Source organism: Geotrypetes seraphini, chromosome 8, assembly GCF_902459505.1.
Source record: "Geotrypetes seraphini chromosome 8, aGeoSer1.1, whole genome shotgun sequence".
In the NCBI taxonomy this organism is placed as follows: domain Eukaryota; kingdom Metazoa; phylum Chordata; class Amphibia; order Gymnophiona; family Dermophiidae; genus Geotrypetes; species Geotrypetes seraphini.
The window spans coordinates 129750466-129763920 of record NC_047091.1 but is presented as its reverse complement, the minus strand read 5'-3'; the positions used below and the strand labels follow the sequence as shown (position 1 = coordinate 129763920).

General features: G+C 42.8%; 1 protein-coding gene across 2 annotated transcripts in view; it reads left to right on the top strand.

Moving 5' to 3' along the window:
• Positions 1-13455, top strand: part of EIF4ENIF1 (eukaryotic translation initiation factor 4E nuclear import factor 1) — a 243609-nt gene that overhangs the window by 103292 nt on the left and 126862 nt on the right. For both annotated transcript variants that reach the window (XM_033955267.1, XM_033955266.1), the window contains one exon: positions 12215-12283. In XM_033955267.1, the coding sequence (XP_033811158.1) occupies positions 12215-12283 (69 nt within the window). The remainder of the gene's footprint in view (positions 1-12214; positions 12284-13455) is intronic.

Sequence of the window (13455 nt, the reverse complement as noted above, 5' to 3'; positions counted from 1 at the left end):
ACACACACACACGCATCCATACATCCCGATCACTGAAAGTTTCTGCATTTTCGGATAGCTCATCAATACTTCCACTACAAAGTTCTACCATTTAGCCTGGCTTCCTCTCCAAGAATATTCCCCAAGTGTCTGGTAGTGTGGCAGCAACCCTGCAGACCCACGGATTTCAAGTGTTTCCATATCTGGATGATTGGCTGATAAAGCTACATCTCGGGCAGTACACTCAGCAACACAGGTGACAATAGCTTCCCTCCAACTTCTAGAGTTCGAAATCAGCTTTCCCAAATCTCATCTGCCATCTTCTCAAGTGTTTGCAATTTATGGGAGCCCTACTCGACACCACTCTTCTATGAGCTTTTCTGCCCCAACAAAGACAAAACACCTTACTTCAACTTTGCAATCGTGTGTCCACTCTGCAAACCATCTTAACAAGACAAATGTTGCATCTCATGGATAGCATCCACAGTTCGTCACCCCCCTTTGCATGACTTCCATCTCAGATCAGCTCAGTGGACCCTAGCATCTCAGTGGTCTCAGTTGATGGATCCCTTCTCTCAAAGGATCAAAGTCACCTCATCTCTTTGTTAATCTCTTTAGTGGTGATTAAATCTGACACATCTTTCCAGAGGATTTTATTTCACATCCCTGCACATCACAATTGCTTCTACTTTTATTAACAGATGCCTTAAATGTTGGCCAACGTTTTACAGGCCTACATTTAAGGCATCTGTCTCGTGCCTAAGGAGATGTGTAGGGATGCTTACGAACACCCAAGGCCACTTCCAGTGAGACCATGCCCATGCCACTCCTGGGCATCTGTAATAGAAACATAGAATATGACGGCAGAAAAGGGCCATCGGCACAACAAGTCTGCCACTCAAGAATCCTCCCCCTTAATCGTCTCTATGTGTCTCCATAGATGTCCTTCCCTGCCTGCAGTTGTTTTTTTTTAAAATGTGCATCCTGATTGTCTGTGAGACAGCGGTAGAATGCTTACCGCTGCCTGCTATCAAGACATCCGTTTGTAGAATCAGCCCCTCTAGATCGGTCATGTAGATTAGAAGAAAAAAAAAAGCATTTACTATATCATGACAGACGCATTCATGTATGCTTGTGGAGCTCACCTAGATGATCTTTGGACTTAGGACATGTGGTCTGCTCAAGAGAAGAAATTCCGCATCAACTTTTTAGAGCCTTCTCTCAAAACATTTCAGGATCATCTATTCAACCTCCTTGTTCAGACAGGCAATCAAGTGGCAATGTACTACATCAACATGCAAGGAGGAATGGGCTCTTTCTCTGTGTCAAGAAGCCAAGTAAATTTGGAACTGAGCAATTGCTAGCAACATCTTTCTTAGAGCCATATATGTGCAAATGCCGTAGCCGATAAACTAAGCAGATTTCTCTGACCACACAAGTGGTCTCAACTCCAGTCTTGCGCCAAATCTTCTCTCTTTAGGGGACTCCTCATATACCTGTTTGTCTCCCCACAACCACAAGTTGCCTTAATTCTGCTCCAGACAGTACTCTCCTCATCGTCTCGAAGCAGATGTATTTCTTCTAGACTGGACAAACAAGTTCTTTAATGCATTTCCGCAAGTCCCTCTCATCCTGAAGACTTTGGTCAAGCTTAAGCAAGAGTCAGCCCTCATAACCTGATTGCTACTCAGTGTCCCAGACAACCTTGGTTCTCCCTTCTATTTCAATTGAGTGCTAAGGATCCAGTTCCACTAAAGAGCTTTCCGTCGCTACTCAGTCAAGGTTCTCTTTTGCATCCCTGGCACCTAAATTTGCAATCTCTGGCACCTAAAAGCTTGGTACCTTATGGTCCAACTTCAGCAGATTTTAATCTTTGATTCAGTACAAACTATTATACCTGCTTCCAGAGAGTCTTCTACTCAGCAATGCTTTCAACACAAGTGGACACGCTTCATTTCATGGTGTAATCTCCATGATCAAGATGCTTCCTCCTCTCTTCCTTCAATGTTGGACTATCTTCTCCATTTATCCAACTCTGGTTTTAAGATTACTTCATTCAGAGTTCACCTCGGTGCTATTAGTTTCCTTCCATGCTCCTGTTACAATAAACCTCTCCTTGTTTCCTGGTTTATGAAAGGCCTTTTTAACTCCAAACCTCTGCTCAATCCACCTCCAGTTGGCTGGGATCTTAATGTAGTCCTACCAAGTCTGATGAAGCTGCCATTTGAACCACTGGCATCTACTCAGTTTATTACTTGGAAAGTAGTCATCTTTATCTGTCACTTCCGCTCATTGAGTGAGAACTTCAAGCATTAGTGTCTGACCCACTGTTCACAGTATTTCATCAAGATAAGGCCATTCTCAAATCCCAAAACTCTTCCCCAAAAGTAGTCAGAGTTTCACCTGAATCAATTTACCTTGATTTTCAAAAGGCTTTCGACAAGGTGCCACATGAAAGGCTGCTCAGGAAACTGTGGAACCACGGGGTGGGAGGGGATGTGCACAGATGGATCGAGCACTGGTTGTCGGGTAGACTGCAGAGGGTCGGAGTAAAGGGACAATACTCTGACTGGCGGGGAGTCACGAGCGGTGTGCCACAGGGATCGGTGCTGGGGCCGTTACTCTTCAACATATTTATCAATGACCTGGAAAAAGAGGCAAAGTGCGAGGTTATAAAATTTGCAGACGATACCAAACTGTGCGGCAGAGTTAGGTCTAGGGAGGAGTGTGAGGACCTGCAAAGGGACCTGGACAAGCTGGAAGACTGGGCAAACAAATGGCAAATGCGCTTTAACGTGGAAAAATGCAAGGTCATGCATATAGGTAAAAAGAACCCGCTGTTCAAATACAAATTGGGGGGGGCATTATTGGGAGACAGCAGTCTTGAGAGAGACTTGGGTGTGCTGGTAGATGCATCACTGAAGCCATCTGCACAGTGCGCAGCAGCCTCGAAAAAAGCCAACAGAATGCTGGGCATCATAAAGAGGGGCATAACAACCAGGACGCGGGAAGTCATCATGCCATTGTATAGAGCTATGGTGCGTCCACATCTGGAATACTGCGTTCAATATTGGTCGCCGTACCTCAAGAAGGACATGGCGGTGCTTGAGAGAGTCCAAAGGAGAGCAACGAAACTGGTAAGAGGGCTGGAACACTGCCCATATGCCGAGAGGTTGGATAGGCTGGGGCTCTTCTCTCTGGAAAAAAGGAGGCTCAGGGGAGATATGATAGAGACCTTCAAGATCATGAGGGGCATAGAGAGGGTGGATAGGGACAGATTCTTCAGGCTGAAGGGGTCAACAGGCACGAGGGGGCATTCGGAGAAACTGAAGGGAGATAGGTTCAGAACAAATGCAAGGAAGTTTTTCTTCACCCAAAGGGTCGTGGACACTTGGAATGCGCTACCGGAGGAAGTGATCAGGCAGAGTACGGTACAGGGATTCAAACAAGGATTGGACGGATTCCTGAGGGATAGGGGGATCGTGGGATACTGAGAGAGGTGCTGGGATGTAACACAGGTATAGAAAGCAAACCAAGTAATAAGTATAGAAATCCGACCAGGTCGTGCATGTGCAAGACCAGAGGGTTAGGACTTCGATGGGAAGATAAAACTCAATGGGAAACCAAGGTGGCAAGGGGGCCCCTTCTGGTGTCTCAGACAGGCCGTGACCTGTTCGGGCCGCCGCGGGAGCGGACTGCTGGGCAGGATGGACCTGAGGTCTGACCCAGCGGAGGCACTGCTTATGTTCTTATGTTCTTATGTTCTTAATTCATTGTACTTCCAGTATTTTTCCCAAAGCCTCATTCTCATCCTGGAGAAACAGCTCTACACACTTTGGACTGTAAGCATGCCTTGGCTTACTACATACAAAGAACTAAGCCACACAGGACTTCACCTCAACTTTTGATCCTAACAGATTGGGTCTGCCTGTAGCCAAGTGAACTATTTCCACATGGTTAGTGGCCTATATTCCCTTCTGTTATCCTCAGGCTGGGCTGCAAAAGCATCTAGCTGTTGGGAAAGAGATACCATGCTGTGTGTAGATTGGGATGAAGAAGGGAATCCTCATTTTATATCGGGAGCATTGGAAAGATCTGAAGTGGAACGGGGTCTTGTACAGTGAATTGTAGGAGTAGAGGCAACCATGGTTGTCGTGGCCACTGAAGTACTATAAGGATCATGGTGGCATGCTCTTAGCAAAGTTTGAGTAGAGTTTTCCCAATTAGAGGTAGTGGAAGGAAAGCATACAGAAACATGTTTGTCCAGTTAAGAAGGCATTGAACTCCAGGCTATTGGGAGGGTAGATCCTGGAACAGAAAGCTGGGAGATTGTGATTGTGGGAAGTAAAAAGGTCTACTTCTAGGGTCCCTCACTGTTGAGACAGATTGTATTTTTGGGGGGGATCTCTGCTGTTTCTGCTGTGAAGGTCACGAAGAAGTGGTAGACACTAAATATCTTCACTTTGGATAGTAAGATGATCTCCTAGGGATGTAAAATCTCTTAGATGGCTGAAACTCTGAGTCTTTTGAGGACAATAGAGTGGTCATAGTCCTCATGTCTTCATTTTTTGAGTGGTCTCCTCAGTTTTATCCCTAAAGAGATCTCCCCCAAGCAGGGAATATTTGCTAACCTCTCCTAGACATTAGCCTCAAAGTGAGGGACATGGAGCCATGCTGCCCTTCTTGTGATGATGGAAACTGCTGAAGCTCTGGAAGTGATGTCAAAAGGCATCAAAGACAAACCATGCCATATATTTCCTAGTTTCGAAGAAGTCATGTATGTTATGCTGAAAATAAATTAAGATGATATGATGGAATGTATTGTTCATAGGCAGACAACTTCTGCAAGAGGGATGTTGTATAAAATGTCATGTAAAAATTTTATAACTCGGGATTCTGCTTGGCAACATGCTTTAGAAGATTCTACAACCAAAACTATCCATGCTTTTCCCTTCTCTTGCAGGTGGATTGCTGGCATAAGTTCTGAAACTATTAGATTTCTTTAACACTGACTCAGCTAGAAGGGACTGATGTTGAAGCTGAGATCTGTTAGACTCTGTTCAGGACTGAACTTGTTAGAAAGTGTCGAGTTTCCTGGAAGCAGAGGCATAGTCCCAGTTCTTAAACAGTCTCCATCATATTGTGAAATGGGAGCTTAAGACAGTACTTTGGCCATTCTTCATAATCCAGAGTATCCACAAGTTCAGCCCTGGGCTCAGCTTCAGATTCCGTCTTTATTGGCAAGGCATTACCCATCTGTCCTACAAATCTGGTGAAAGAATTTCTGGTGGTGATCTCCTTTGAAGAGGAGGTGGGGATGGGTCTGAAAGGATGCCATAAGAATCCTGGTCTGATGAAGCCCCATGTTCTGAAGAATGTTGAGACAAATCAGAATCATAATGATCAATGTAATGCCTCAGGGATCAAAATAGTCGTCGAGGTGATGACTTACGAAAAGGATTTCGAAAATGTGAACATTGAGGAGTGTTTCATGAGGTACTTCGAGACGTATTTCATGCAGAGTGTTGATGCCGAGATTTGAACTGTCTGGCATGTGAAAATGAACTTTGCTCCCTGGATGACCGTCAAGGTGCTGATTGACGACTATGTGGAGTCTGAAAACTGACCCTAGGTAGCACTTGAAAGCTCTGCTTGGACTGGACTAGTACCGAAGGTGTCAAAAAGCACAGTTACTTACTTACTGTAAAAGGTGTTATCTGGGAACAGCAAGCAGATATTCTCACGTGTGGGTGATGTCATCCACAGAGCCCGGCATGGACTGTGGTAAAAGTGCATTGCCACTTTAAGTTTTAGAAACTTTGCAACTGCCTGCACCACGCATTCTCGAGTACCTTCCTGCCTGACTGCTCGCAGTACCTCAGTTTCATAAGCAAGCTAACCAGGAGAGGTGGGAAGGGATGTGAGAATATCTGCCTGCTGTCTCTGGATAATGCCTGTTATGGTAAGTAACTGTGGTTTATCTTTGGACAAGCAGACTGCATATTCTCTCACATGTGAGACACCCTAGCTTGGGATGGAGGGAGATTTGGCCGTTAAGACATTAAATTCTGTAATACTGCATGGTCAAAATGACCATCTCATCTGGAATAGGAGTCTAGTGTGTAGCGAGATGTGAATGTGTGAATTGATGGGAGTGGACCGTAAGGAAGCTACTGATGCTGCCAGAGCTCAGACCTTGTGTGCTTTAATGCACAGGAAAACATTTGAGCAAGTTGTTGGTTGCTTAACATATATAACTGGTAAGACAAGTATGACAGTGGTATCTGAGTATAGAGAATGCGTTGAGAAGCCTAGATTAATGTATATATTTTTGAAGGTACAGTCATGTGAAAAAATTAGGACATCCCATGAAATATTCAGTTCTTTCTTAAGAAATGTTCAAACATTGATATCAAATCTTTTTCTTTTTTTTATCTCTGGAAAAGAAAGCGATATAATTGCAGGTAAACAACAAAAAAATTCCTTGATTTACTTATGAAACACAAAAGATATCCACAAAAAATGTGTATTCTAACTGAGAAATAAATTAGGACACCCCCACATAGCCTCCCACTTAAAGTGGCTCAAATCACACACGGGTGTATCACATCAGGTGCACATGATTAGAACATGGTTACTCAGCATTTTGAAGGAGGTTTACCCTACTTAAACCTCAGACATTTAGCTTGGTGTGCTCATGACTGCTGCGTTGAGAGTGAACACCATGGTGAGATCAAAAGAGCTGTCTGAGGCCTTCAGAAAGAAGATTGTAGCAGCTTATAAGTCTGGTAAGGGATTTAAAAAGATCTTGAAAGAATTTGACATTAGCCATTCCACAGTCCAGAAAATAGTGTACAAGTGGAGGACTTTTCAAACAACTGCTAACATGCCCAGGTCTGGCTGTCCAAGCAAGTTGACCCCCCCCAGAGCAGAGCGCAAGATGCTAAAGTCTCCAAAAACCATAAAATGTCATCATGGGACCTACAGCAGGCTCTTGCTACTGTTGATGTGAAAGTGCATGCCTCAACAATCAGAAAGAGACTGCACAAATTTAACTTGCATGGGAGGTGTGCAAGGAGGAAACTTTTGCTCTCTAAGAGAAACATCAAGGCTAGACTGAAGTTTACCAGAGAGAGCGTAGACAAACACTAGGACTTATGGAATAGTGTTCTATGGACAGATGAGTCTAAAATTGAGTTTTTGGGGCACAAGAAAAGAGGACATGTTTGGCGTACACCAAATACAGCATTCCAGAAAAAGAACCTCATACCAACTGAAGCATGGCGGTTGAAGTGTCATGGTTTGGGGATGCTTTGCTGCAGCAGGACCTGGCCAGCTTACTATCATAGAATCCACCATGAATTCTACCGTGTATCAGAGGGTGCATGAGGAACATGTGAGACCATCTGTAAGAAAATTTAAAGCTGAAGTGGAACTGGACCCTGCAACACGACGATGACCTAAAACATACCAATAAATCCACCAAAGATTGGCTGAAAACTAAGAAATGGAGAGTCCTGGAGTGGCCAAGTCAAAGCCCTGATCTTAATCCCATTGAGATGCTGTGGGGTGATTTGAAACAGGCTGTACATGCAAGAAACCCCTCAAACATCTCAACAGCTGAAAATTCTGCATTGAGGAGTGGGCCAAACTTTCCTCAGACCGATGTCAGATGACTACAAGAAGCGTCTTGCTGCAGTTATTTCAGCCAAAGGGGTAACTTGCTATTAGGGTGTAGGGTGTCCTAATTTATTCCTCAGAATATACATTTTTGTGGATATCTTTTTTTCATGAGTAAATCGAGGAAAATTTTTGTTTACCTGCAATTGTATCACTTTCTTTTCCAGAGATGAATAAAAAAAAGATGCATGAACATTTCTTAAAGAACTGAATATTTCATGGGATGTCCTAATTTTTTCACATGACAATATGTTGATGTGGGTGCAACATTGTTAGTTGGATAAGATGCCACTAAGCTTTTATTTAAAGGAACTTTTATTTTAATATAGGAAGTTAATTTGTAAATGTGGTGGCATTAATAGAAAATTAGTCGGATGCAGAGCATTCAAGTTTACATTTGTATCTTTCAGACATTTAATTTGTGATAACACGTTTATACTCTCATTGAAATTCTGTTAGGGTTCTTTAGGAAAAAGCTTTTTCCATTCTCCCTCCAAAAGAAATATGTGGTTAGTGGTTCCTAATCAGGATTTCTTAATCACACTTCTCCAGAATAGGTTCAAAGTGATTTACAAGATAAGAGGCCCATGCAGCATCATGGGGAAAACTTACATCATAGTAACATAGTAGATGACGGCAGATAAAGACCCGAATGGTCCATCCAGTCTGCCCAACCTGATTCAATTTAAATTTTTTTTTTTTTTTTTTTTTCTTCTTAGCTATTTCTGGGCGAGAATCCAAAGCTTTACCCGGTACTGTGCTTGAGTTCCAACTGCCAAAATCTCTGTTAAGACTTACTCCAGCCCATCTACACCCTCCCAGCCATTGAAGCCCTCCCCAGCCCATCCTCCACCAAACGGCCATATACAGACACAGACCGTGCAAGTCTGCCCCAGTACTGGCCTTAGTTCAATATTTAATATTATTTTCTGATTCTAAATCTTCTGTGTTCATCCCACGCTTCTTTGAACTCAGTCACAGTTTTACTCTCCACCACCTCTCTCGGGAGCGCATTCCAGGCATCCACCACCCTCTCCGTAAAGTAGAATTTCCTAACATTGCCCCTGAATCTACCACCCCTCAACCTCAAATTATGTCCTCTGGTTTTACCATTTTCCTTTCTCTGGAAAAGATTTTGTTCTACGTTAATACCCTTTAAGTATTTGAACGTCTGAATCATATCTCCCCTGTCTCTCCTTTCCTCTAGGGTATACATATTCAGGTCTTCCAGTCTCTCCTCATACGTCTTCTGGCGCAAGCCTCCTATCATTTTCGTCGCCCTCCTCTGGACCGCCTCAAGTCTTCTTATGTCTTTCGCCAGATACGGTCTCCAAAACTGAACACAATACTCCAAGTGGGGCCTCACCAATGACCTGTACAGGGGCATCAACACCTTCTTCCTTCTACTGACTACGCCTCTCTTTATACAGCCCAGAATCCTTCTGGCAGCAGCCACTGCCTTGTCACACTGTTTTTTCGCCTTTAGATCTTCGGACACTATCACCCCAAGGTCCCTCTCTCCGTCCGTGCATATCAGCTTCTCTCCTCCCAGCATATACGGTTCCTTCCTATTATTAATCCCCAAATGCATTACTCTGCATTTCTTTGCATTGAATTTTAGTTGCCAGGCATTAGACCATTCCTCTAACTTTTGCAGATCCTTTTTCATATTTTCCACTCCCTCTTCGGTGTCTACTCTGTTACAAATCTTGGTATCATCTGCAAAAAGGCACACTTTTCCTTCTAGCCCTTCAGCAATGTCACTTACATACATATTGAACAGGATTGGCCCCAGCACCGAACCCTGAGGGACTCCACTAGTCACCTTTCCTTCCTTCGAGCGACTTCCATTAACCACCACCCTCTGGCGTCTGTCCGATAGCCAGTTTCTGACCCAGTTCACCACTTTGGGTCCTAACTTCAGCCCTTCAAGTTTGTTCAACAGCCTCCTATGAGGAACTGTATCAAAGGCTTTGCTGAAATCCAAGTAAATTACATCTAGCATATGTCCTTGATCCAGCTCTCTGGTCACCCAATCAAAAAATTCAATCAGGTTCGTTTGGCACGATTTACCTTTTGTAAAGCCATGTTGCCTCGGATCCTGTAACCCATTAGATTCAAGGAAATACACTATCCTTTCTTTCAGCAACACTTCCATTATTTTTCCAACAACTGAAGTGAGGCTCACCGGCCTGTAGTTTCCTGCTTCATCCCTGTGACCACTTTTATGAATAGGGACCACATCCGCTCTCCTCCAATCCCCAGGAATCACTCCCGTCTCCAGAGATTTGTTGAACAAGTCTTTAATAGGACTCGCCAGAACCTCTCTGAGTTCCCTTAGTATCCTGGGATGGATCCCGTCTGGTCCCATCGCTTTGTCCACCTTCAGTTTTTCAAGTTGCTCATAAACACCCTCCTCTGTGAACGGCGCAGAATCTACTCCATTTTCTCGTGTAACTTTGCCGGACAATCTCGGTCCTTCTCCAGGATTTTCTTCTGTGAACACAGAACAGAAGTATTTGTTTAGCACATTTGCTTTCTCCTCATCACTCTCCACATATTTGTTCCCAGCATCTTTTAGCCTAGCAATTCCATTTTTTATCTTCCTCCTTTCACTAATATATCTGAAAAAATTTTTATCTCCCTTTTTTACATTTTTAGCCATTTGTTGGAAGTCATAAGAGGGAGACAGTTACAAAAAACATTGTGGAGGAGGGTTACATTGTTGCGAGAGGGGAAGCAGTTAGAGTACATAGAAGAGGCCTATGTTACAGCATAGGGAAATGTTACATCAAATGGAAGTAGGGAAGAAAACTCCTAAAATAGGGAGAAATCTGAGTACTGTTGAGGAAGGCAACATTGTTTGCAAGAGGGGAAGCAGTACAGTGTATGTGGAGAATGGTTGCATTATCAGAAGAGGTTGCAGAGGCACTGAGTAAAATGAATTAATTTAAGCTTTCAATCTTTTCTTGAAGGCAAGGTAGTTCTGTTCAGTCCTTATGTGTGTTGGGAAAGGGTGTTCAGGTTCTCATAGCAAAAAGGAAAACAAAGAAAAACTGCAGACAAGAGAATAAGATGCAGGCTATATTTATTATAACAAAAATTGAATGCGGTTAATGTTACCACCTTTTAACAAACCAAGGGAGCCAACATGGGCCGTGTTTCGGTTAACACACCATCAGGGGTCCCAGGTTGACAAGGTATCAAATTAAACCAGAAACAAAAGAAAATTAGTGTAAATCGAAGATGATTGCTGAACAACGGTCTCTGTATTGATTTGCTATGAAGCCAAAAAAAAAAGGCACAGAATTTCTGTCTGTATTTTTACTCCCTTGGAGGTGGGAATATCAGCTCTTGGGGGTGTTGCTTATCCTGGTTGAGAGGAAGAGGATGGGGGAGAATGATGAGTTATAAGCTCTGGTAAATTGGCAGTTAGTGCAGTACAGGAAAGTTTATACAGGATCCTGGCATTTACTGGCAGCCAGTGAAGCTTGCGGTAGTATGCAGAGACAGTCATGCTTTTTAGGCTGAAAATTTGCCTGATTGCAGTGTTCTATATCAATTGGAGTTTGTACATTTGGTACAAAGTTATGCCTGCATAGAGGGAATTGCAATAGCCACTGTGCTTAGACTAACATCTGTACTAGAATTGCAAAGTGGTTCTATAAAAATAAGGTTTGATCAGCCTTACTGTAGTTGCTTTAAGCTGTAGAAAGTTTGTTTAATTTTGTTTTCTAATCTGATCTGTAGGAAAGTGTCAGTCGAGCAGGATACCAAGTACCTTGTATACCAAGCACCTACTCGTATGAGTTTAAATCAATAATAAAAAAAACATTAGTCCCAAAATTTTATTCTTTCTATTCTATTTACTACCTCTTCTAGTGGACAAACAAAGCAACATTAAACATGAGCTTGTCACTTACCTTCACTCCATTGATCAGCTTGGGCCACATGTAAATGCACCCTTTTTGTGACGGCTTTTAATATATGTTGAATGTGTGCATTAGTTAAATGTCCATTGATTAAAGGGATGAAGGACATCTCCAGACTGGATATTGAGCATCTCATAAATTCTTAAATTTGAATCCTCAAGTTGATACTCCAAAAGTATTAGGAGGAAGTAAAACTTCTGACTTGTTAATTTAAAATATTATGAATGGTATGGTTTTTAAGCTTTTAATTCTTTCAGTTCTACCTGTCTACATTGAAGTTCTACCTCTTCTAAACATTTGGCAGAGGCAGTAACTACTGTAGTATCTGAAGCAACGTGCTGGGCATTGGGTTTTGTCTATGCAGGACCTAGCAGGAGATGCTGCAGTAACCAAAGCTGGATTTTTTTCTTCTTCCTTTTCCTTCCTCCACCCTTTCTCCCCATCTTGACAGACAAAGCTGCAGTTACAAAACTTCTCTTCTGATCCAGACTCTGGGTGTAGTGTTTTACACACTAGGGAACTTTTAACTCTGGTGCTGGTTCTTGGTGTTTCATTCACTCATTGTTATGGTAGATTTTACATATGTAGAAAAATGAAATAACATTTTTTTCCCCCTTTTTCAGCAAAACCTAGAAAATCATTTGCCTTCTCCTGATGAGCCAGGGTCATCTATACAGAAGAATATTTTACAGGTATAGCATCTTATGGAACTTGTTTAAATGGGCTTCCCTCTTGGGAGAGGGAAGTAATTTAGGAATAGCTCCTACCATCTCAGTGGTAGTACAGTTGGAACAGCAGTCTTTTTGAGGTTTGTAAACTGTTAATGTATTAACAAAAAAAATTATCTCTCGAAGTTCAAATGGTTTATTTTCTCTTTTTTAATGGGGATAGTTGTGCTCAAGTAGAGAGAGAATTTTGAAATCTGATGCTTTTTGTTTTCATGTGTTCAGAAATTAGTGGCAGTGAAGATGTTGAATATTTATTAGGATTTATTATTTATAACCTTTTTTGAAGGAATTTACTCAAAGGTGGTGTACAGGAAGAATAAGTCACAGGTAATTGAGAATTCTGTTACATCCTTTCCAGATTCCATACTCTAGGTGTTCAATCCCTTCCTGCAATCTGGGAGTTTCAGAAATCCAAACACTTCTGAGTAGGTGCTTCTTCTACCTTAGAGTTAGAGCCCCCTACAGTAGAACCCCTTACAGTTTCAATTTCTGCAAGCAATCTGTGCAGAAGTCTCTTGATCTGCTCTGCATCTTTTTCTTTTTTTTTTCCACAAAGTTCATTTTTTTTCGGTAGTTTCTGAGCCATGAGACCGAATATGGTGTCGTCTGCCGGAGGAAAGGACGCAGTCCAGTGGAACCGAACTGCTGCTTCACAGAAAAACTTCAGTGGATCTGTGGAACCAGCCTGCTTGTACCATCCTTTTCAGACTTTGGGTCCATTCCCCTGGGAGTTCGCTTGCCTTCTGATCTTGTCAGGGGTTTAAGTGCAGGCTATATGTGTCCTGAGTAAACGTTCCTCTGGGTTTCAGGGCGCAGACTACATTTCCCGCCTCTGATCGCATGGAGAGGTTCCATGGGGGCGGAGGTTAGTCGGAGTCCATCCAACTGGTAGTCCGAAGATCTTAGTTTGGTCATTTGAAGCAGTTTCTGAGGCAGAAACTCATTTTCCTCCATTCAGCTGCAGTGTAACAGAGCTGGCAGGCAGGCACTTCACAGGCTGTAAGTACACCTCCATTATTTCCTATGAGAGTTTTTGGGGTGGTCTGTGAGATTTTGTAGAACTCATTTCCATATGGCACCATGTCATCCTCTTGGAAGCCTTTATGCAGAGTCCCACAGGAATCACCTTTATCACC